This window comes from Ruditapes philippinarum, unplaced genomic scaffold (genome assembly GCF_026571515.1).
Source record: "Ruditapes philippinarum isolate M1 unplaced genomic scaffold, ASM2657151v2 ctg1619_1_1_1_1, whole genome shotgun sequence".
Taxonomy (NCBI): domain Eukaryota; kingdom Metazoa; phylum Mollusca; class Bivalvia; order Venerida; family Veneridae; genus Ruditapes; species Ruditapes philippinarum.
In genome coordinates, this window is record NW_026858824.1 from 105736 (window position 1) to 130604 (window position 24869).

Below are 24869 nucleotides of genomic sequence, written 5' to 3' on the forward strand. Positions count from 1 at the left end.
AGTGTGTCACATATGTCTTCCATGTTCGATATTAAGACAATGCAACGACATCGTTATTTTTGGTATTATTTGTCTATGATTGAAATTATTTATTTTCATGAGATATACTGATAACTCTAGGTCCTATTTAAATTCTCTAAACAAAGTCAAACTTTGGCTATTATCAATTCATATTATACATTCCGTAATAAAATTGTCAGTCAACATATTTTTCAGTACGTGTAAAAATACATTCGTAAACATTAACGCTGCTATTTTTTGCACCTGGACAACGAAAATGTAAATTTGAAATCTCGTATAAGGTATCAAATGAGTTAATGAATCATGAGAAAGATTCGGTATTCATATCGTTGATTAAATGTTAAATTAATTAATTATACAAATAATCAATCATAAAGTAACATATAACATGAGATATATTTTATTAAACATAGACTTCCATACATACAATTTATAGTCATACAATTCATATATTATAGTGTTGGTTTAAACATATTTATTCAACAAAACATTTAACAAGTGAACAATATTTACAAAGTACATTTTGGAATTGGGAGAAAGCTATAAAGCTTATGAATGTCCTCCCCCAGTTATAATAGTTTACAATAACACAGTTCATGGCATTATCATACACAACGGTTAGTTGAAGTATTCAAAGACATTTACATAATAGTAAAGAGTTAAGTATTTAACAATGTAACATATGTAAGAGCATCAGTAAAAAGGAGAAAAAAATGATTGAAGAATAAAGCAACTCACAAAAAAGTACAAATAGACAAACACATATTTTAGTAATTTTTTCGTTTTAGAATTAAGTAAGAAGAAGCAAAATAATATCTTATTTGGTTGCTTACATCTGTATATTATTAGATACGCACAATAGATATACACTGAATATTGAAAAAAAATATTAGAAAAAGGAAGGAAGAAATGGATGAACAATGATGGAACAATAACGAGGAACTAAGATGCATAATCTAGTAAACGTCAAATATGTTAAGACATCTCTGGTTTTAAGTACGCTAAAATCGTTTTGTATCTCGGATATATTTTTGAACTGATTTAAAGATTGATACATTAGAATCATAAGGTAAAGTAGTGAAACCAATAAGAATGACATTGATGGAAGCATTACAAAATTGAGATATAGTACTTATTAATTCATATATATAGTGTTGTGTAGAGTGTTATAAGTTACAGTAAGTAAGCTGAGAAGTATTGTTGACAAGTATAAACAAAGGTTAGGAATAACACAATGTATGAACATGTAACTTTTCAATTTAAGTTGACAAATGTTGCATAAACATACTTATACATGTGAGACACAAATGTACTTAAACAATGTAAAAAGACATTTAACGGCAATTATTAATATTTCTAAGATAACATAACCGTCAAATGTACTAAGCATTTTTTGTCATAGTTAACTCCCTTTCCCCCGTCTGCATAAGGAAAAAAGAGTGTTTACGGACACTAAAAGGCTAAAACCTAAAGTTATGTCCTTTCTTTAAATGCATAATACAGATAACTTGACACATAACAAATTGTTTTGATGATATTTGTGCTTGTCATAAGTGTTTCGAATTTCTACACTATAGACCATCTACAAAAATATTGTTTAAAAAACTTTCTACGTAACTTGTGATATTTTGGGCATATTAATAAGAAATGATATTCTGTTTCCACTAAATTTAATGGGCAATAAAATAATATTGTTTTATTCCTTTGATAAAGATATATAAAGATAAGATTAAAAAAGAAAGATTTTATAATGACTCCGAAATAACACATAAAATAGGTAAATCAATGTATGAATAATGTTCACATCTAATATTTGCAACGAAGCTAGTGGCTTTTGATAATCATAAGGAAAGGGAGAGTTTAAAATAAAGAATGCATCAAACACAGCAAATTATATTTAATGGTATATAACAAACTTTGACAAGATTTGAATAATTGGAGCAAAATTGATGTCCTTTCACAACATGATGATGGATAGTTTAATTTTGAGTTATGATACACTTATCAAATAATCAAATACATAGAAACATTCATCATAGCAGAAACATCGTTCTGTATGGTTAGTAGAAATAAAATTTTATATCACGTGTTATTAATCAGTCATGACAGTTAATCGTCTGGTTGGATGTTCCCATATTCCTGCTCTATAACTGTAAACAGACAAGACATAAATGAAAATAACCATCAAAATATTAACATCAAATCAATTAACAATGCAGAATAATATTGATTTCTTTGTGACAATCGTTTTTTATTATAAACAATTAAATCTCTACGCAAGTTATCATATGTAAAGTTTAAGTTACAAATACCTTAAGCGTCTCCAAGGTCCTCATACTCGCGCGATGTTACCCTATTGTCGCTTGTTGATGCTGATGCTGAAAATTTTTTTAAAACATTCATAAAAACATACTTCATTTTTTAATAGTAAGTTGTCCCAGTATTGCAACCCTTAAATGTTTAAATGAAATACGATCTAAACTCTACTTAATTTTAATGTTGAAATTATAAAAGAACTTTTTACATAAGTCTGTATGATATCAAATAGAAAAAATTCAAATAATGCAAATAGGGATTAACACAAAAAGGCATTATAACATTTAAATAAGTCAATGATAACTTTTTTCGGTGATTTTCATCAACACTTTGATAACGCAAATATAAATTGCCTCCTTTGCTGTAATTTTTTATTTTGCTAACGTCACATTGTCATGTACTGTTTTAATGATAATATCGTGCAACAACACTGAAAAAATAAATACTTTGCTTTATGAACTTCATGGTTCATAATTTGATACCTTCATTTGAAAAATTTAGATAAAATAAAATGCATAGGAAGTCAATGTTTCCTATTAAAAATGTTCAATAGATATGGTACTATTAAATATTGATGGAATATATCAGATATAAAAGTATATAAATATCTTCTATATCAATGAGACGAGTCTAAACTTCTACAAATTCAAAAACTTGAGATAAAGGTTTCAACTGATACAATGCTGTCTTTAGTATAAAAAACGTGGGTTGCATCGTATACTGACCCTTTCTAAGATGTGTCTGTGAAGACTTACTATATTTACAAAAGATAACCACACAAAACAATAGTTTACTACCATATGGAATTAAGCAAAGCAAATCATGATAAATCAGAAAAGGGGAACCAAAACAGTTTGTCTTATGAAAAATAATTAATTTTGTATCTAAAGACTTTCTCTGAAATAAAATATGATTTTCACCTCAATTTTAGAACCCACAATTATAAAATTTTGATTCTGTTAAAAAATGCATCCTTTTTTGTGTGCTTTAAGTTACCTCCTCAAAATGAAAGTTATTATTACTATTATTATTATCATTATACATGCCTTTAGAATAATGACCGGCATATATCACCTTTCATGTGTATTCCTATCCAAATAGGACGGATTTGACCAAGTAGAAATTCAGTAGCTCCAAATTAAGTAATTATATATTGATATATACCAAACAAGAGGTGAAACAGGTACGTGACATCAGTAAAGAGGAAAATGGGTATTCATTTATTATAAATGGGGACTTTTACCTGGTTTGAATAAAATGTGCATGTAAATGAAAAAAATAAACATGATCCAGTGTTAGCATTGCGTTATCTGGGTAAAGTTTTTAACAATTGAATATTTTAATGTTGTTTTCTTTTTAAAACTTAGTCAAAATGCTCTCAATATGTTAAGAAAACAAAGCTTGATAGAAATTATTACAGAGGTTATAATTCTCTGTAAAGATTGAATTTAATGATCCAAAATAGTTCACCTTAATGTATTTATCTTTGATATAGTAATATGACAGAAAAGGAGCAAGAACACAAGCGGCCACTTAAGAAAACACACAGTGAAACATACAAGTAGGAACCAAAACTGGTGAAAACAATTTCACTTCCATCTAGGGTTAATGATGACAGTGTAAGCACAACAACGGAAGATTGCAACGGTCTTAGCAGCACAACAGTAATCAACATGAGTCCACTGAATGTGAAAATGAAGTTTTATGTTCCTGAAAGAAGTCGACATTCAAGTCGTAGGGAATGAGTGCAAAACAATATAGACTTGACGAACGGTTAGAAGAAGATAATAAATCGTTGAGAGGGAAACTCAGTTCAGCAAGGAAAAAAAACTAAATAGAATAGCGTTAAAAAGCAACAGAAAGACATACGAAAACCATTGACACCAAAGAGGAAAAACAAACAATAAGAATACAATGGAATAGAACAAACAAAAGCTCCCTTGATCAAACAGAAATGAGTGTTTGCAGAATGCTTGTCTGAAAATATAAAGGAGGCTGCTTCACTGAATGACCAAAAAATTGTAATACCAGTCATATAAGCAAAAACATCAAGAAGTTTCTTAAAAGAGGAGACAATTCGAGATTATTGTCTGGTACAGGAAAAGCTGTAAAAGTTGCTTAAACTAAGAGCAAAAGCATGTTAATCGTATGCTATGATAAATATACAAATAACATGATAAATTCCCAACTGCATATGCATACATAATTTCACTTGCAACTTTCTATCGGAGAAAAATATTATCTATAACTCATGCGACTTTTTCAACTTTGAGTGTTTGCTTCTGTCAGAACGAATAAGAATTATGCGTTGAAACTAAGATATCTAAAGAATTAAAAGATCACTTAAGTTAATAGTCCTCATAAATTTATGGGGACGTTTAGAACAGAAATAGCTTGATATATGTTTCTTGAAAATATTGTTGCAACGATTGTGAAATTTCAGAAATAGTGGAAGAGACTAAAATTTTAAAACGTTCGAAAGAAAATGCGTGCTGTTGATATATTTCAAAGCGGTAATCAAACAAGACTATTATGACTTTGCTAGTTATTTAGATAGAGTCCGCAAGCAATTTAAAGGTTTAAAGCTGATGAAGGAGAAGAGACTAATAATGCACGCACTTATCCAGATGGATTTTGAAGAAAAATCATTGTAGGCAAACAATGGAGGAAGTTCAAAGTGCTCACTGGAAAAGTTTCGATGTGACACTTCAACCAACTTTTATATATAGAAAAATATTTCAGACGGACCTGAGCATAAACGTGTGGCTTTTGTTCCGGTGGTTATAATGCATCATTGGTAACAGTAATCACAGATAAGGTCATCGAGTTAACAAAAGACTATGTTGATAATCTTCAGACTTTTCATTTTTGGACTGATTCTCCTACCATTCAGTATTGAAACAAGATCATATTCCACTACATGAATAATTATGTCTAAAAATATAAAGTCATCATGGCAGTTTTTTTGGCATCCTGTTATGGAATCGGAGGCACCGCAAAGCGAATTGCAGGCAATGCTGTTTAGAAAGAAGTTATCATTCAAGACTCGGCTGAATTCTCCGCATGTGCTGTAAATTCTGATAGCTCGATAAATTTTGTCAAAGTCATTGAAGAGAATTACAGCGATTCAGTCAAAAAAGTAGAGGAAGAAAATATCAAGCTTATAAAAGGAATATCATTATTTAAGAAATACGAAAATAAATTTTGGTATGCTATGATTATAGTTTTGTTCTTAACGGATAAAATGAGATGGTATTGCTTTCAGAGCGTACAAAAGATATTAAAAAAATATGAAACAGCTTATGTGTGTAAAATCTTTTGACAATTAAGATAGGAAAATAACAAACAACTTAAAAGACACATGCTTTGTTGTATTGTATTGTAGACATATCTACCTGAAGTATTGTGTAGCAAAAGAAATGCAGAATTCGGGATTATCAGCTATCGTCCCGATCTAGAAAGGTGTCAGGATGAAAGAAGTCAATAGTTTTGACAATTAAGATGGTATATTCTGATGGCAGTAAAGCAGAATGTACACTGTTTTACCTGTATGTATCTAAAGATTTTGAAATATTTGAATGATGGTTGATATCCTGTATGGAAAGATAATTTCTAAATTGAAAAAGAGAATACATTTTTATATTTCTTTTACAATTTGGAGTCGAGACGTACTGCAATCATAAATCTTCTTCTATCTGTGTGCCACCCAAGGATACAAACAAACAAATACAGTATATACCAAAATGTTGTAATCAGGTGATGCTTCAGTCTTTAAATCTCGTATAAAATCTGTAATTCTCAGCTTTTGCTAAGCACCATATGTTTGAGTGTGAATATTTTTTAGGATAATTTTATAGAAGCCGTGCGAAAAGTTTTTAATGTTGATTGACTGTTTTATCAATTCAGCTGAAGGACGAAATTTAACCCTATAAATGAGTTTTACACTGATTTTGTGCTAAAGAAGGGAATGACTCCCGCTCTTGGAGATTTTTGAAAGTGCAGCGTGTTTTCCAAATTTGTAAAATTGTTGTTTTTTTGTTTACAGTTTTAGACTAAATACCGTGTGTGTGTGTGACCCGTGACTATGAATGACAGCTTGGCAGCGCCTCCAGATAGTCCGTATTTAGTTTCCGATCGTTCTAAAGGGTATGGCTGTCCATTCTTAGACTAACATGGCTCCAAGCTCCCGGATGGTTCTGGGCTGTAGCTGACGACCTGAAATTCTAACCTGCAGCTTATTCCACATGTGTTGTATTGTATTTAAGTGTGATCGAGCTGGCCAGTCCCTCTCTAGGTAGACCTGAACCACCCTGGCCATAAGGGGGCGAGGCGAGCTTATCGTCCATTACAATAAACTGATCGCCGACTGGTCCAGCATACAACCTAACTAAGATGTCGTCTATGTATCGATTACCTGTCAATCTGCCTCTATTTGCCACAACCAGATCTGTTCGTCAACCACAGCTGATGCCTCCCCAACCCATAACTGACCCATCTTTGTAGCGGTCAAAGGCAGCAATATTTGCAGCCTTAAACCGTTCAACTGCTCTTCTCCAGACTCTAGCACGCCATCTGTGAAGTATAGGAAGAATCTGGACTCATCAGTGAACAGAACGTGTCTCCAATTTGCAATTTCCACAGTGCATACTCTATGGTCCATTCCAAACGAGCCTGGCGATATCGACGCGCCAAGGGGATGTGTACAAGGTCTTTTCGACCACAAATTACCTTCATGCAGCTTTCTACGTAACGTCCGCGTGGAAACAAGAACCCCCGCAGCATTAGCAAGGTCATTTCGTTGCTCTCGAAAACCTTCACGACGTACCTGAACGACCAAAAACCAATCTTGAGCTGCTGTTATGCCTCCTGACGCGTGTATCATGTAGCCGATTTTCTTCCCAGGCTCTGGTGATGACAGTGTGCCTTACATCAAGTGCCGCACCAACCTGGTGGAAGGTGCCCCCCTGCTGCACCATGCCAACATCCCTCAATAATTCTGCTTCTCTCAAATGCCGCCTAAAGTTTGCATTTGTCATATCGAAGTGACAGATGTAAGAAATGAAAGCCACTGTATGACAATAAGCCGGTAGTGTCGCCGTATACTTAGTAATAAAAGACGTGTGATTGTACACCCCATCAAAACATAAAAATATTCGGGTGCTGCATAGACGAGTTGTAACAGATTAGTCAACACGACTTCATGTCGGGGAGATTATATCAAAACAGGGATGAAGCAGAATTTTCAAAAATCGGAAAGAAATCTGTCTTATACTTGTGATAAAATAAAAAATAACTTATGGTCCTAAACAAAAGTTGAGCAGTATATATTATTCATAATAATGAATCAAACTGTACACATTTCAATTTCATACTAAATAACAATTACTAAAATTAGTAATATAAAATTGTCTTGTCTACAGTAATCAATAATTAAGATTGTTGGGCTAAAAAATATTGAGACCTTTTTACCTACGACCTTATTACCAAAAAAAGGTCACATAGCCATGACCAACCTCCACACCAAATCTGTAAACCTAAAGGTTGTCTAGTTTTTGCTCGGATAAGAAGAAGGTGACGTCTGGACCGAAGGACACATCACAGTATGCTCTCGCTTAACGCCAAAACGTTCTCTAGTTATTGTCCAGCCAAGCTTTTCGTGCTTAATGTCAATAGGCCTTTTACTAGACATGGAGACCTAAAAACCAAATGTTAGGAACCACGCCAAAGTGTGACCTTTGATAGGGTGACCTCAATATAAACATGACCACCATTCACACAAACTTCTAGACTGTAGGCCTAAGCATTCTTTAGCAATTTGTTGGACAAGCTTTTAGTGATCAATGCCACCTTTAACATTTTTACGTATAAATCAATAGAGAACATCTACCTGTCTACCAAGCTCCTTGTCAAATCTTATAGCTTTTGACTAAATGGTTCTCTCGTTTTTGTTTGGAGAAGGTGGAGGTGATAAAAATACCTAACCTAATTACAGCATAAAAAATGATAACAAACAATATATAAAAAGAAATTACGTTTTGGAGTTCCATCAGTGTTCTTTGGTACATTGTCCCATTCCAAGTCAATGCCTAAAATAACAAACAATATCTAGAATGTCATTTTGTTATATTTGCATTTCATTACAATTATTTAAAAATATAAATGATTAAATAATCAAATCTATGGCAATTACACTTTTACTCATCCAAATAAGATTTTGTTATCAGCGTAACAGTAAAAACACGACAGTTTACCAGAGTTTTCGAACATTTGTCCTCTCTTCTTGTCATGGTTAGTTGCTCTGCAAGATAAATTTAATAAAATGTCTGTGTTACCAAAATTTGTGTTTCATTTAATACTTCTCTTCCGTAAATTGCGTTTGCTTGCTGCAGATGATGGTATAAAATGAGATTAATGTTCAATTTAAACTGATTTACTTTATCATGTACATGACATATATTGTTTTGCCTATCAAATATTTCAAATTTTAAGTAATTGGCAAAAAAGTACCGAAAAAAGTACAAATATTTAAGTTAAAAAAAAGTTTGGATAATTCAATTAGTACCCTAGTTTAAAAATACATTCGAATGTCACTCATGTGGTGTAATGTTTTCAAAATTTATTTAAACAAAAGCAATTCTACACTTTACCTTTTGCGATATTTCAGAAGAACCAAACCTGTCACTAGTAAGATATTACCCATTAGAGACACAGCAAAAAGAGTTCCAAGCACAACAATGGAAGTATTTTCCCGCTGCTCTGTTAATTTTAAAATTAAGATTATATTGATGTAAAACATGTATTAATACTCGATATTTACCTGAGTTATATTTTGGATTTCATCTCGACCCTAATTTTGACCACAATGGGTTAAAATCTGTTCGTATGCAACTTTAATATTTTGAATTATCCTTTTTGAAATAAAAGTTGAAGTAACTCGATTGCATTGTGAGGACTTTTTGCAAACAATTTTATTTCATAATGATTAAATTTGTTAGGAAAATGATAAGTTCTTGTTTAGAATAGATACTTTATTACATGTTTGTGGAAAACTAGCTATAAATAGGTTTCGAAGTTTCTTCTTTCTTTTGAGCATTTGAACATTTTCCCCTTAGTTTTAATCTGTGAAAATTACTACATGTACCTCTTCTTAAAGAATAGTTTTTCTAAAACAAAAAAGTCAATGGAGCATTTAACAAAGGTTCTAAAAAATGTTTTTCTTTTCAAGAGGTGAATCGACCGCTTTATACAACGTCTGAAACAGAATAAAATAAATGGCCTTAGATCGCTCACCTGACCCATCGACCTCATCCGAGCAATAACCTAGACAAGCATCCTGACCAAGCTTCATGACAGTGGAGTCAAAAATGCGTATGGATGTTAACAAGGTTTTTCCATATTTGAGCGATGTGACCTAGTTTTTGACTCCAGGTGACCCATATTAGAACTTTATCTAGAAATCATCAAAACAAACTTCAAGACCAATTTCCAGGATATATGGATCAAAACAGTAGCCACTAGAGTGCGAACAAGATTTTTCTATTTTTAGCTTCTGTGACCTAGTTTTTAATCTGAAATGACCAATGTTCATGCTCATGCAGGCAATTACCTAGAAAAAGCATCCTGACCAAGTTTGATGACAATTGAGTCAAAAATGAGACCACCAGGGTGTTCACAAGGATTTTCCATATTTGGGTGGTGTGACGTAGTTTTTTGACCCCAGGTGACCTATATATGTACTTCTAGTTTTTCATCAGAGAAGACCCATCTACGTACTCATCCGAGCAATTACTAAGGCAGGTATCCAGGCATAGTATGATAATGATTGAGTCAAAAATGTGACCACTAGAGTTTTAACTAAGTTTTTCCATATTTGGCCGGTGTGGGGTAGTTTTTGATTCCAGGTGACTCATAACAAACTTCACCTAGGAATCATCAAAAGAAACTTTCAGACCAATTTTCAGGATATTAAGAGCAAAAAAGTATTTTTCTATTTTTAGCTCCTGTGACCTAGTTTTTCATTTGAGATAAATTGACACGACGTGTCGCTTTGAATGTTTCTTGAAAACACACTGTTTCTAAATTGAAACTTTCACTTTGTTTAAGTTCAAATGTTTAATTCTTCTTAAGCTAAGGGGGTCATGGACGGTAGCTTGTTATTATGACTTACGTCCATGAGCAGACTCAATCAATCGGACTAATGATACATAAGTATATGTATAGGACAATTACCTACTGACTGTTACCTTATTTTATGTATTTCAGACACAGGAATTTCGATAACTGTTTTAAAATTGTTTTAAACAGTTAATTAATCGCATAATACAAATTTTAACATTGATCTTTTGATATTATATAGAATTATCTACAAAAATATGTTTCCTTGATATATTGTAAGTACTCTTTTCCACAAAAGTCAGATGACCTACCATGTAAACGATTGGCAAATTAAGTCTCTAATTCCTAAAATTTATTTCGAAAATATTTTCCAATTTTGGTAACGCAGACAATGTTTTATCAAGTGTCTTCATCACCGAAGAAAACATGCCATTTTGAGTATTCTTTGGTGTTTCTCCGAGTCTGCAATTCCTGTACGTTCTATATTTCATGCACTTGTTCTTCTGACGTGATAAACTTGCAGCGAAATAACAATCAAATTACCTCAGAAAAGAATGTCTTAGAAATTAAAAATCTCCCTCCTATTTGCGGTGCGAAGTTATGAATCAAAAGGGTAAAAAACATTTTCACTTGCGAGTCATAGCTAGCGGGTCAAATGTAGGGCGAGACAAAATCATTAAATAATGCCAGGTAAGAAATAATGTTAAATAAAATTCCTCTTTTCGGACCTAAAAATTGCACTTTAAAGCCAGTACAACAAAATTCGCCCCAGTTGTCTGAGCTGTGGAGTAATTAAGGTACCTATCAAGGAATCAAGTAACAGCGTAAACAAGAAGCTTGTTTCTGCCCATAGTAAAAGTCATTAGATGAGCATTAGAAATTGAATCGCATTCTCACTTTGCATAATCTTTATACAATATATTCAATTACAAGAAGTTTTCAAGTTTATATCCCGATTGCATAAAATTTTCGAAATTCCTTCGCAGATTTTCAATTCTATTATGCTTTGATCACCATCTATTCGAAAGGAACAAATACAAAATATATCTTTTTCAGCACAAACCTTTACCCCCTTTCGCATTGTTGATTATTATAACCAACAAAACAAGGCATATTATTGTTTTTATGATACAAACCTGCCGGACAAATATCACATTTATCCCCAATGATCCTGTCTAAAGTACAACCGTCTGTACAATCTCCGGTATCTTTTTCACACACATTTCCTTTACATCCCATAGGACATTGTTGATCACATAAATTTCCATATTTCCCGGTTTCGCATTTGTCACACCTTTCCCCAGCAAAATTAGAAAAACAATTACAATTTCCTGTCAGTATATCGCAAGTGTTTGTAGTACATCCAGTAGAACATGTATTCTCACAGTTTGCTCCATAAAACCCTATTTTACAAACAGAGCAACTGTCATATGATAAGCATCGTACACAGTTATCTGGACATTTATTTGTACAGTCGGTAAACAAACGGGGGTTTATGTTGTCGTTCCGGTAACCTTTATAATATCCATCCTTACATGATCCACAATCAGTATCCGACAAACACGTGATACAGTTACCTGGACATAAACTATTACATGACTTACTGGTATCGTAATATCCGTCCTTACATGACACACACTGTTTATTTTCACAATAACAATTTTCAGGACAGTAGCGATAACTACAATCAATTCGACCATTGTCGTTGTAATACTCGTCCTTGCATGATGTACAATTGATACCGGAAGTGCATGTTTTACATCCAGGCAAACATTTTGATGTGCAGTCTGCAACAGGACCTGGATAATATCCACCATAACACGCAGTGCACGTATCTGCGCGATTATCACATTTTGTACAGTTATGCGTACATCTTTCATAACAACGACCACCTCTATGACCATCAATACAGCCTAACGTGCATTCATTACAAAACCATTTGCCTGGTGCACATTCTCTATCTATACAACATGCACAGTCTATTTTGCACTTTTCATCAATTACTGTAAGAAATGAAAACACCCATTCATTTTTTGTATCATATGATCAGCTTCGTAATAATGATAAAATATTATCTCACATAGGAAATGAAGGGCTATGCAAGTGTCATTTTAATTAATGAAAAAAAAATCAACATTACATTTATATTATGTTTATTTTTTAATGATTAACAATATGAATAAGACTAACATTCATTTGCATTTATAGCAAAGTCCCTGATATATACACATTAAAGCAAAACATATTTTGGGAATTTCTGAATATTACAAAATCACAAACCGGCATTTAAGGGGTATATTTGTTAAATAAATATACCGGTAATTGTATATGGAGAGAAATTAAACGCTATTTCAATAAGAACACTTACCTATTGCCGATAATTTGCGAAGGAAAATCCATACACAAATAACATGTATAACCTGTAAAGGAAAGTTTGTTCTACAATTTAAAGGAAATAATCACAAACAGAACTGAAGTATCATGTGTATGTTTATATTTTGAACGAAAACCGTTCGATTAATTTTGCAACTTGTCATTTAAAAAAGAAACAAAATATCCACTGTGCCATTTTCATTATTCCTTCAAAGTACTCTCTGTCAGTATACTATTTCTTAGAGGATTTACTTCCAAATTATTGAAATTCTCTAAATATTAGTAAAGGTCACTGATGGAAGGTCTGTCAGGAAAGTGGAGTAATAATAATATTAATTATTCAATAAGGGGTGTCTACTACTTAATAATTTTAATAATTAAACAGTCTCACTAACTTACTAAATTTTTAAACATTTCTCATGAGCGTACAAATTTTTCATATTGAAACACTGAATCTTTCAGTGGTATAAATATAGAAACTATTTGTTTCTTGAATGCCTTATTTTTTCAACCTGTTTGTTTGTTTCATTTTACGCCTTTACCCAACAGTAGTTCAGTCATTTAGGCGGGTAATTTCTTAAACATCGTTCCTGGAGAGTTACACCAGTACTAGACTACCTTCCTCCGTGCTAAACTACCAAAGCATCCCCCGGGGATCGAACCCACGCCAGAGAGGTAACTGGATTAGAAGTCATCGACTCTAACCCCTCGACCACGGAGGCGTATATGAAATGTTTTGCTAGCAATATAACATTATTTATGATGATGTTTATATTAATATTCCCAAATAAGATATCAAAATTACTCCAATTAGTGAAATTTATATTACATTTTTCTTTGATATATGATTTAATTGTTGCCAAAACTGTAATATACTTTCACAATTACAAAACAGATGTATTAAAGTTTCTGGCTCATGTTGGCATAATGTACAGTCATTTTCTCTAATAATATTCATTTTTTAAGAATATAGTTTGTAGCTCAAATTCTATGGTTGATTCTGTATTGAAACCAGGGGCCGTATTCATAAAGCTCATAAGGGATAAAATTCCCTTGGATTCTAAGATTTTCCTTAAAATACGTAAGATTTTCCTTACTTTTTAAGAATTTCCTTAGTTGCTATTCATAAAGCTCCTTAGAAACTAAGGAGCTTTATGAATACAGCCCCAGAACAATTTTGGGTCTTTTGTTACTCGTAAAACATTACTATATATTAAATTGTAATTCAAGTTATTCATATCACCAAACTTATTGAATAATTTTTCCATTTTAGCAATGAAAATATATATTCTTCCTTCTTTTTTATCATTCTTTATACAGATCTGCATCCTTTTTTTATCTTTATTTATAATAGCCAAATCTAAAGGAATGTGGAAAAAAACATTGATATTTCAAATGATTTGTTTTAATATTGAAAAAACTAATAAAATCTTGCCAAGTATAAAATTCACCTTCTTGATTGATACGGTCCCCTAAAAATATTTCTTCCCTAGATACCCATCTGTTATAACAAACACTAGATCATGCAACTTTAATCATAAAATGACTGAGTAACTTTGCTTACAAGAATTCTCTTCTACATTTGAAGAAATTAAATAAAAACTGTAAAGCACACCTTTTCAAAAAGGATTTAAATCTTGATGTAATTGTATTCTTGTATAATCTGTACCATACTTATACATCTTATCTAATAAATTAACTGTCGACAGTCTTCTTAGCCATGTTGCTATTTTTAAGTAGCAACATTCATTCATCTTATATTTATTTCAAATTGTGCAGAATAAATTGGACCCTATTAATCAAGTCTTTGCAGCCAACCATTATCCACATCTATCGTCACAAACCATACTCAACTTTTGTTTATTGGTTCGTTAAAAGAATATTTACAAAATATTAAAGTTATTGCTACTGTCTTTGTTTATTGAGTATAGAAATAAATTACATTCTTCTGCAAACAATGACATATATTCTGTATTATACGTAGTCTCATCAACACATATAAAACATAGATGGGAACAATTTCAAGCTATATAAAATTCTATAATTTTCGCCGACTTTAGATAATTAGTTGGCGAGTCTTTCTTCTATGTGCGTGAGAATGAAATAACTTTTTTTAAATATTTCAAATGAAATTTATAAGAGTAGAGTTGAGAAGACAACAATTATTACGCATTTAAAAATATTTTATTATTGACCTTGCATATCGTGCGATAATAAATTTTAGCTGTGAATGCGACAACTTTTTGTTACATTAAAATATTTTAGCTGATGTGTTTGTACTTTTGTCCTTCAGATCATTTTAAAGCGATATTTTCCTTGATCATATCTCGTGTTAAGTTATGATGAATCAAAAGAAAAATAACAATGAAAAAAAAACTTGTTAAAGAAAGAAATAAAACCCATCTTGATAGGCTATATTTTGTTTTTCTAATAGATAATGAACTATTTAAGACAGTGTACACGCTAGTCTTCATGACTTTGTACAATTTCACAGACATTCAATACATGTACGTTATGTTATAAAAAGACAATACTAGTACAATTAAATGTCATTTCACCGATAAGATATCCCCTAAATCCCTGATTATAACACAGGACATAGGACTCTGGCGACCCTTCGGCTAAATACCTGAACTCGGCGTATACTCAAAAAAGCCAAGGTACGCACTCACCGGATCTGTATGGTGGGAAATGTTTTGAAAGAAAATTAAATGATTCATATATTATAGAATTATGGTCTAAATGCATGTGTTGTATTGCTTTGTAAATTGTACATATATGTCATATCTTTGATTAATGTTGTACAAGAAAAATCTATTATGTGTCGAGGCTTGTAACGAAACCAATCGGGCTTTTGTTAGATATATTTCAATTACATGACAATTCTTAACTAGTAGGAAATTCGAACTAAGATTTTAATTTTTAAAAATTTCTGATGAAAAACATATCGAGGTAAAAAAATAAAAGCGCTTACCTTCATTTTTCCAAGTCAAAGCGCACCATAGAAGCTACGGACAAGGGTGTACCGTTGTGCGTTGAGCAGAGCGTAAAAGGCTAACTGAAATAGACATAACACCTACCAGATAAAAGTTCCTCATTATCTTGTTTTCGTCGTCAAAGTATGTAAAAACATGCGCCACTTGTGCTATGGTTTAGATTAATTATGATCATCACCGTTTAAAACGATACATAATATAAAAGAAATATAAGAGGATAAGATTACATGTAGCATATAAATTGTGTGGGAAAATAATGGATTGCATTGAAATGAATAATCTCGTATAAATTCGTCTCATTTCAGATAAAACAAAATGATATTGTTAACCCGAAAAGTTTTTTGTCAACAATGATGAAGTTTTTAAAATCTAAATCAATATCGAATTTAAAGGAGGTGTCTTCAATATGATAGATATTTCATAAAGAGGAGTGTCCCACAATACCGAGAGTTTTTGCTATAAACTGTTTGTTTATGTGTGAACTACCTTGTATTACCAAATTTGACAGAAAAAAGCGTTGCGTAGATATGAAATACACTGCATTTATTTTGTTTTTTTTTTTAAATTAAAATCCAAAATCGTTATAGTATCTAACCGCTGATTGTGAGAGGCAACTTAAATCTTGAACAGGTCCTACACCATTTTAGTCTGTCTATTTTACTTAAATGACATGACGCCGCGTGATCATAAGACAGCGCTACTGCCAAATAGATTGTAATGAAACTTTCGACTTCCTTTTAAACTAGAGCGACGAATGCCAAAAAAATATTTTCTAAGTATTACAGAAAGGTAATATGAATACAAAAGAGAATAAAAGCAACAAATTGTTCAATGTTGTTCTTGTAAAATGAAGTGCTATACATTGCAAAATAACCACATTGACCATGGAGGTAGGGACATGGGTTTTGCACGCGACACGTCGTCCTGATATGGTACACATGTATGCCAAATTATTTCAAAACCCTTCTATACTTACAATCCGGACACGAATGTGTATACCTTTCACCTCTAATTGTAAGAATATGACCTTGAACTGGCGTGATATATCATCCTTGTGTGCCAAGCTATATTAAAAGCCTTGAATGCATGACAAATTAAAAGTCCAGTCACGAGTGTATACCTTCAAACTCTTCATGTGAGAATGAGTGCCTTCAAATTATTAGTGTGACCTTGACCTTGGAGATAGGGACATGTGTCTTCAACACGACACATCGTATTGATGTGGTTGACATTTTTGTCAAGTTATTATAAAACATGAATGCATGTCAAAGTTAAAGTTAAAGTCCGGATACGAATGTGTATAATTGTGAACCTTCAAACTGTTAATGTTATAAAGAGAGATGGTCCCTTAAATGCGACATATCATCATGATGTGATAGACATTTGTGCCAAGTTATTTTTAAGTCCTTTAATGCATGCCAAAGTTACAGTGTGGACGCGAATGTTGTGTAAGTGGGCACAGACAGACGAGCAGACAGGCAGGCAGGCGTACAGTGCGATGCTAATATGGCGAGCTTCAGGGCTTTGTAAGCGATGTTGTTCATCGGCCCGAAAGAAGCAACAGTTGCTCACAAAAATCGCGGAAAATATTACGTCATCAGACTTCTTTGATGTAAAGCAAATATTGCACTGCCCTAAAACCTCAATATTATATTGATCATTGTCGACTATTGTCATCTAAATCAGGGTATTATCTACATACGTGTACGGACTATTAAACATTGAACTGCCTCATTACATAAAATGGCAAAGGATTGTATGAAGAAAAATATTGTTATAGAGTCAAGTATAATTAAGTTTGTTTTGTTTGTTTGTTTGTTTCATTTTACGCCTTTTCCTAACAGTATTTCAGTCATATAGGTGGGTAGTTTCCTAACAATGGTTCCTGGAGAGTTACACCAGTACTAGACTACCTTCCTCCGCGGTAAACTATCAAAGAATTAAGTTAGTTGTCTGGATCCATTTTGACCTGCTAAAATCCCGAACACAAGTCTTTGCAGTTTTGAACCACTTGGCACCTACCAATGCATCTAGACATAAATCTACCGTTAGGAGGGGATATGCATCTTTTTCATTTTGGCTCAATTTTGTGGACCCCTTTAAACAACAAATAGTTAATAAGTTTGGCAAAAGTAATTAGCCTTTCCATATGCAGAGCGCATGTATTTGTATGTTTTTAAATTATCGAGCTTAACTGACTATGTAAAGTCAGGTTTTTTATATAATAAAATGGCTAGAGGCAACCATTAGAAAGTGGAGGCTCATTTTGTCTTAGCTCAAATACTCATTTCAAGTTGTTTTTTTTTATTTCAAAATCTTTCTAAAAGTTACCCTGGACAATATGACATCTTTATTAATATACATTATAACGACTTGCTCAATGTTTTACAAATTTCTGAGGTTAGGTTTTTTTCCAGTATTAATACATAAATGGTTACATTTTCTATAGAATAAAGACCATATTTTCGGGTTGAAAGACGGACAAAGTAATTGCGTTATGTTAAACACTTTCTCTGGGTGCAATGAGCAATACCACCTGCAATATCTTAATAAAGTTTAATTTATATAATGTGCGATTATGTCAACATTTTAAAAGTATTTAATTCATGTAGTGTACAGATAAATATTCAAGTTTACTGTAGAACTATGACAAGGACTTGCTATTCTTTACCGAATATAACCCAAAGAGTATTGATTTTTAGGTCATTATATACACACACTGATAATTTCGTTTTGGCACAACTATAGGTAAATTGGCAATAATCGTTAACGATGCGATGCAAAAATGTTTACGAGTTTAGACAATGGGTACATACCTGTAACTATTTGATTAAAATGGTAAGAAACGCCTTAAAAGAAACGTTTTGTAAGATTAGCCCTTGCATAGTCTAGATAAATGTCAAAGTAGTAATAAAATATGTAAACACTTTCCTATTAGTCATAAGAGAACAAAGATTGCAATGCGTCGGCTTTTAACAGAGACTATGCTCAGTAGAAGTGAAAATGTCGATTTTGTTCCACGGACATTTAATTGCCACTGAAACAATATCAGTCATCTTTTTTTAATAGTTAAGCAAACTTATATTCATCTCCTATCTTGCAGGCCGCGCCCACCTGACGTCATTTAGTGATGACGCGTACAGACCTCTTTCAAACTCCTATCGCTATGTACAGAGTGGTGTAAGACAACGTTCAATACTCTATTTGAATTACAAAATCAAATGACCTCTAAAATTGTAATGTTTTCTCAAGTTAAATATTCTTATCCTTACCATTATTTGGTGAATACGCATCTTTTAAAATTAATACGTCATTTTGTAGGCAATTGTAAAAGTCAACATAAATTAATAGATCTAAGTATAAAAATTTATTCTATAAAATCCAACAACACTTAAGAATGACCATACCCGTTTCTTAGTTTTTGGCATGTTTTTTCTTATTTCATTTCACATGGTACTGGTTCCAATACACTTGCTTCTCCTAAAATATATCCTAGACACTTGATTTGCATAATTAAAACACATACTACACTTCTTCAATCCAGCTGTAAAAATCTGGAAACAAAGTGAAAGTTAAGATTCCCCCAAACGTATGAACAACATTTGAATGTATAACCAATGTCATTAGTACATAAGAATATCTTTCTGCATTTTAAATCCTTCTAAACCCTTGAGAACCTTCCTCGTGATTTTCAAAAAAAATGTTGCAGAATCTTTAACATAAACAAAAAGAAGTTTTCTGAATAAGTACAGACTAGCTGAATAAGTGCAGCTAGTCTGAACATTCATAAGCATTCACTGGATTTACTTGGTCTATTAAAAACACTTGCTGGTACTTTGTCACACCGGAATATTTATTATTCTAACACGACCCGCATTTTTCCCTGTTGAACATAGAAGAACCGGAAGTGTGTGTAATTTTATTTTAAAATCACTGTATTTAGGCATATGACGTAATCAGTATACATGTGACGCAACCACTATAAAATCCGACGCGCAGACAATATGTCCGGAAACAAATCAGGCGCAATTTTGCTTTATATCAGGTACGGCATCATATATTTGTTGATGTCGTGTTAGAATCGAAATAATATATCGGAATCGGTGATTTTATCGCTTGATAACATCACTGTGTATCGTTCGGATATTCGCATCATTATATAGTGATCTTATTCCTCGCATCGGAACTCCAAACAGTGATGTTATTGAGCGATAAAATTACAGTTTGGGATATATTATTTCTTAAGCAACGTCTTAGGGAACGTCTGAAGCCAACGTATTAAGGCTTTCGACTTCAAACTTGCCCCTCATCGCCGTGGGTTTAAGTTTCGCCAGAGGCTTTCAGATTGTTTTCATGCATTGAAATTATCCATCAAGCTTACGGGACGTCGGTAGTTCTACTCTGGTGGCCGTTTGTGCCTAAATTAATGAAAGAAGCCACACCTAAGTACTTTCTCCAGTCGTATAACTGGAACCTAGTTTTACAATGTAGAATAGACGGAACTACCTCCCATATAAAATCTACTTCTTGAACAGTCATGTTAGCAGTAATTTTTATCTGATTTAATAAGGCGATAGGACATTACCATGATAGCTTTATAATTATACTATTCATCGTTAGTTTATTATTGATATGTGTGTAAGATGGGTCCTTCCAAATCACAAACAAATACGTACATAATGTTGGAGTTACTGTGCTAAGATGGATGAAATGGTGATTTTATTCAAATATGGTGCTAGAATGTCGCGGATATGGGACTGAATACAGTGAACATAAACATCAATCTCGTCTTTGTACTAGTACGTTTCGAGCCAGAAAATAATCAAAACTGCAATTTTTAAATATATTTACAATTACAAATGTACATTAAAATGCACTGATGTTCGCCTAACAAGTGGTATTTGTTGAAGATGAAAATAATTCATATACTGAAAGAATATAAGGGTTCTTTCGCTTAATCAACACAGCAGATTTCTCTAAGCGGAAAATATTTACAACGTGCCAGCAGACAGGGTCTTTTTAATTGGACCATTTCAATGTGACTGATTCACTGTAGAATATATAGTGCAAAATTTGACAAGGCTAACACTGTATAATGTTAAACCAGTGCAGAAAAAATAATCTGGGTAAATATTAGCTAGAGTGTGCATATGTTATGTCATGAATTTCACATTGTTCACATTCAGTCTAACTGTTCCGTATCTTTTCTATCCTTTGTAATGTTTACCATCTGGCTGTGGCGGAGGACTAGTCGTGTTATATCCCCAGGACGCTTGTGGTGTGTACGGTGGAGGCACACTGTAAGGTCCGTATGCTGGCACAGAATTTCTCTGTGGTTGCTGACCTGAAACATTCGGTATAACATGTACCTGATGCGGTGATACATAATTGACATGACCTTGTTGTTGCATATTTGAAGACTCTGGTATTTGAGTTTTCAGGTCAATCAAGAATAGAGGCAAACATGCAAGAAAGGATATTCCGGCGGCACCAGCGCATAAGAAGAAGGACGTGCCAAGTTTTCCATCTGCCTCTATTGTGTCTTTTGTGCCGATAATTTCAACCAAGGCATTAAAGTCATTTGCTTTTTCAACTCCAAAAATAATTAATCCGATGATAATGAAAACACCTACAATGGAATGTAAGTGGAATGAAAGGTATTCAAAACTATAAGCATATTTGCATTATGTCAAATTTGGTTTTGATTAGAAAACTCATTTTGAAACGAATAAAACTTTTAAAAAAAACCTTTTAATTTCAAGAGCAAAGGTAATATATAAAACAAATGAAAAATGATTTTGTTGTGGTATAAGTGAAAAAACAACCACAACGTAATTTCTTAAGTGTAGTACAAACGATTTCAAGGTAGAGTGCATTTGTAATGTTTGATAAAGAAAAAGATATTGATTTAATTTCACAGTGCAATGCATGCGCATCTGCACGTTTATTTGTGAGTGTGATTTCGCGTAAATATTTACCTATAAATTTTGGATTGTTTTTGCAATGACTTACTTGAACATAAAATCGAGAAAATATTCAATTTCTTCAATGCCTTTGTTTGTCTCCAACATACAAGAATCAAACAAATGATTCCAGTAAAAGCCAATCCAATTAGACCCAAAGTCTCCATGGCTTGTACTGCTTTGAACCATGCTGAAATTTTTTTATAAGGTTTATTTGTTAATCAATGAAATGTTACAAATGGTTTAAGAACGGATGAAATATGCCAATATAGAATGTTAGAAATATTATATACATTATTGTTTGCATCCATTGATACATTTAATCATTGATATCATACTGAGCATTTAGTATGTTTAAAAGATACCAGAGTTTTTCTCATTTATATGAGCAACATCTTTCATATTATTTAATTATCTTCAAAATGTAAGATTTAGGTTATAGACTGTACATACAAACCTTGATCTCCGTCTCTCTTTATACATGCGCATTGTTCCAAGATTATCTTTACACAGACACAAAGTTCCCATAATCCAACATGGTAAGACGTTTGTACGCTGAGTATGGTACTAGAATGGGACATATTCAGAGACGCCCATTTCGCGATCGAAAATCCAACAACATGAATTATAAATCCACCAAATAGTAACAAAGAACCAAGTTTTAGGCTTTTTGAAGAAACAGTACATCCACTATTCCTTGCTATCATGTTGACGCTGACTGTATTGAATAAAATATCGTAATTAACATTACCCGAAAATATCAAAATATCTAACTGCACATATAGAGTAAAACCTTACTTTTAAGATTTACAAGCTGTTACCCTTATGTTACACGATCAATGAGACACGTGATTCGCTTAAAATCTTAACAATTTATTTGTTTCCTCTTTTTTTTGCAAATTTATTGATGCATAGCAATAAATCTAGATTTGTGTTGTTTTCTATACTCCGATTAATATAACCCAACCCTCCAAAAAATATAAGTATTAGGTGAATTGCTTCAGAGTTGTTTTTCAGACGCTGTTGCAATCAGGTTCAATATTAAGTGAGACAAAAATTATATTTTGTATACCCAAACAGGTTAGAACAGTATAAACTGAAATACATAAATCTCGTAAAGGACATAATTTTCTTAAAAATGAACGACATTTATCTAAAAGAATAATCTAAAAACATACTGGTGACCTCACAAGCATATTTTGATTTGATAAGGCCAGTAATCGAATATACAAAGTTCAGAACTAAAATAAACAATGCTTTAAATCTACGTTATGTCTTATACTAGGTAACGGCATTAAAATCAATTATCAGCTTATATCTTTCCGATGCAAATAAGGTATTTCTCTTCTGACTATGATTATCAGGTAGCCGATACTGACACATTTATGCTAGGATATACCATAAAGTATCAATCAATTCTACTAGAAAATGCTTTATTTCTTTTATATGTATTTGTAAAATGAATTTCATACAACATGGCTACGCTCCCTTCGCAGCTCACTGAATACACTCACGCTACTTCAGACAGTAAGCGATTGTGGAACATTCGACCGATGCGCAGGAGAGTAACAACATGGCATTCAACAATTTGAAATGTTTTGTTCCCTTTCCCAAGAATCACAACTTTTAGAAATGTTTAGTGGTTTTGATTCTTATGACATGTACGATAGCCTGAGAGTGTTATGTTTAAGGTGTTTCTAGCAAGTGTCAATAACATGACTACCTAAACAATGTATAAACTGTGATATTAGCATATGGTGAATAACGTCATTGCATTATGAAGGTGTACATAAAGATTTAATTCTGAATGTTATATATTTTCAATTCTTTATGTTTGTTTTATGAATTTTCTTATTATAAATGTACATTGTTGTGATATCATTACTCATTGTTCACAACACAACTTACACACCTTCATGTTTCGTTTTCGGTTTAAGGTTAACATACAAGTGTTGTTTTCATTAAAAATTCCACTTTTTTCACTATCGCTTAATTTAAATCATAGACAATGTAGATTATAGACAGTAAATATTTGATAGTTTGCGTAAGTGCCCTTATTCATATATAAAACAACAACAACTGGCCTAGCTTGAACACATCTTAATCGCCTTGATTATTTCGTTTTGGTTAAGGCTAATTTACTTAATGTGTCTTTGGCAATCATATTATAAAATTTATTTTTCCCAAAATTATTTATTGTTTTTCCCCAAAATATAAATTATTGTAACTTTAAATTACTTAATTGATTTGGATTTTACCTCTTCCTTCACCTAAGCAATTTTGTTACACTAAACAAGCTCAGTTCTGATGCTCTTGATATATACATATGAACCTGATATATATGCAACTAAGTAGCTTATTCAATTCTTTTATATATAGTATATTTTCACTCAATTAACATTTGTTGATAGATGTCACAGATTAATTTAATTAGTTATCTTTTAGTATAAGTAAATATTTAAATGTTTGTACATATCATAATTATGACTTTTCTTTACTAATTTATATCATACATAAAAATCTTGTACATATGTATTTATATTTACTGTATATATGATCCTTTGTACTAACTGTAATATATATTATGGAAATGCTCTTCAGTTATGGAGGAAATAAAGATAATAATTATAATCCATACTTTATTTGAATTACAAAATCAAATGACCTCTAAAATCGTAATGTTTTTTCAAGTAAAATCTTTATTCTGGCCCCTATCACGTTTATTTGGTGAACACGTATCTTTGAAAATAATTACTTCATTTTGTAGGCAATTGTAAAAGCAAACATTAATTAATGGATCAAAGTATACAATTTATCCTATAAAATCCAACAACACTTAAGAATGACCATACCTGTTTCTTTGTTTTAGGCATGTTTTTTTATTTCATTTTACATGGAATTGGTTCCAATACTCCAATACACTTGCTTCTCCTAAAATATATCCTAAACACTTCATTTATATGAACAAAAATATACTACGCTTCTTCAGTCCAGCTGTAAAATCTGGAAACAAAGTGAAAGTTAAGTTTCCCTAAAAGGTGTGAACAACATGCGAATGTACAACCAATGTCATTAGTACATGAAA

General features: G+C 32.3%; 2 protein-coding genes across 4 annotated transcripts; both read right to left on the reverse strand.

Annotated features, from left to right (window-relative positions):
- Nucleotides 1–130: 130 nt before the first annotated feature.
- LOC132754393 (cell death abnormality protein 1-like) lies at nucleotides 131–16163 on the reverse strand. Of its 2 annotated transcripts, none has more exons than XM_060745013.1 (8): nucleotides 15906–16163; nucleotides 12821–12872; nucleotides 11589–12455; nucleotides 8985–9093; nucleotides 8589–8635; nucleotides 8370–8423; nucleotides 2334–2393; nucleotides 131–2171 (listed from the first exon to the last, which is right to left on the reverse strand). In XM_060745013.1, the coding sequence occupies exons 1-7, from the start codon at nucleotides 15921–15923 to the stop codon at nucleotides 2335–2337; spliced, it is 1206 nt and encodes a 401-aa protein (XP_060600996.1). In that variant the 5' UTR covers nucleotides 15924–16163; the 3' UTR covers nucleotides 131–2171; nucleotide 2334. The 2 variants fall into 2 exon arrangements, with proteins under 2 accessions (XP_060600996.1, XP_060600997.1); XM_060745014.1 differs by having other exon boundaries at nucleotides 15800–16162.
- Nucleotides 16164–20330: 4167 nt separating this feature from the next.
- Nucleotides 20331–22707, reverse strand: LOC132754399 (uncharacterized). 2 transcript variants are annotated; one of them, XM_060745025.1, is made up of 3 exons: nucleotides 22242–22707; nucleotides 21834–21974; nucleotides 20331–21165 (listed from the first exon to the last, which is right to left on the reverse strand). In XM_060745025.1, the coding sequence occupies exons 1-3, from the start codon at nucleotides 22489–22491 to the stop codon at nucleotides 21029–21031; spliced, it is 528 nt and encodes a 175-aa protein (XP_060601008.1). In that variant the 5' UTR covers nucleotides 22492–22707; the 3' UTR covers nucleotides 20331–21028. The 2 variants fall into 2 exon arrangements, with proteins under 2 accessions (XP_060601008.1, XP_060601007.1); XM_060745024.1 differs by having other exon boundaries at nucleotides 20344–21450; nucleotides 22242–22702.
- Between the last annotated feature and the right edge of the window lie 2162 nt (nucleotides 22708–24869).

What these genes read in the sequence shown, in the direction of transcription:
- LOC132754393 (XM_060745013.1), bottom strand. An exon ending in TCGCAAATTATCGGCAATAG is followed by an intron (nt 12,456 to 12,820) that starts GTAAGTGTTCTT and finishes CATTTCTTACAG; the next exon opens with TAATTGATGAAAAGTGCAAA. An exon ending in CACTGATGGAACTCCAAAAC is followed by an intron (nt 2,394 to 8,369) that starts GTAATTTCTTTT and finishes TTTCAGCATCAG; the next exon opens with CATCAACAAGCGACAATAGG.
- LOC132754399 (XM_060745024.1), bottom strand. Translation starts at nt 22,491, where the DNA reads ATGATAGCAAGGAATAGTGGATGTACTGTTTCTTCAAAAAGCCTAAAA. An exon ending in AAAGAGAGACGGAGATCAAG is followed by an intron (nt 21,975 to 22,241) that starts GTTTGTATGTAC and finishes AAAAAATTTCAG; the next exon opens with CATGGTTCAAAGCAGTACAA. An exon ending in TTTCTCGATTTTATGTTCAA is followed by an intron (nt 21,451 to 21,833) that starts GTAAGTCATTGC and finishes ATTCCATTGTAG; the next exon opens with GTGTTTTCATTATCATCGGA.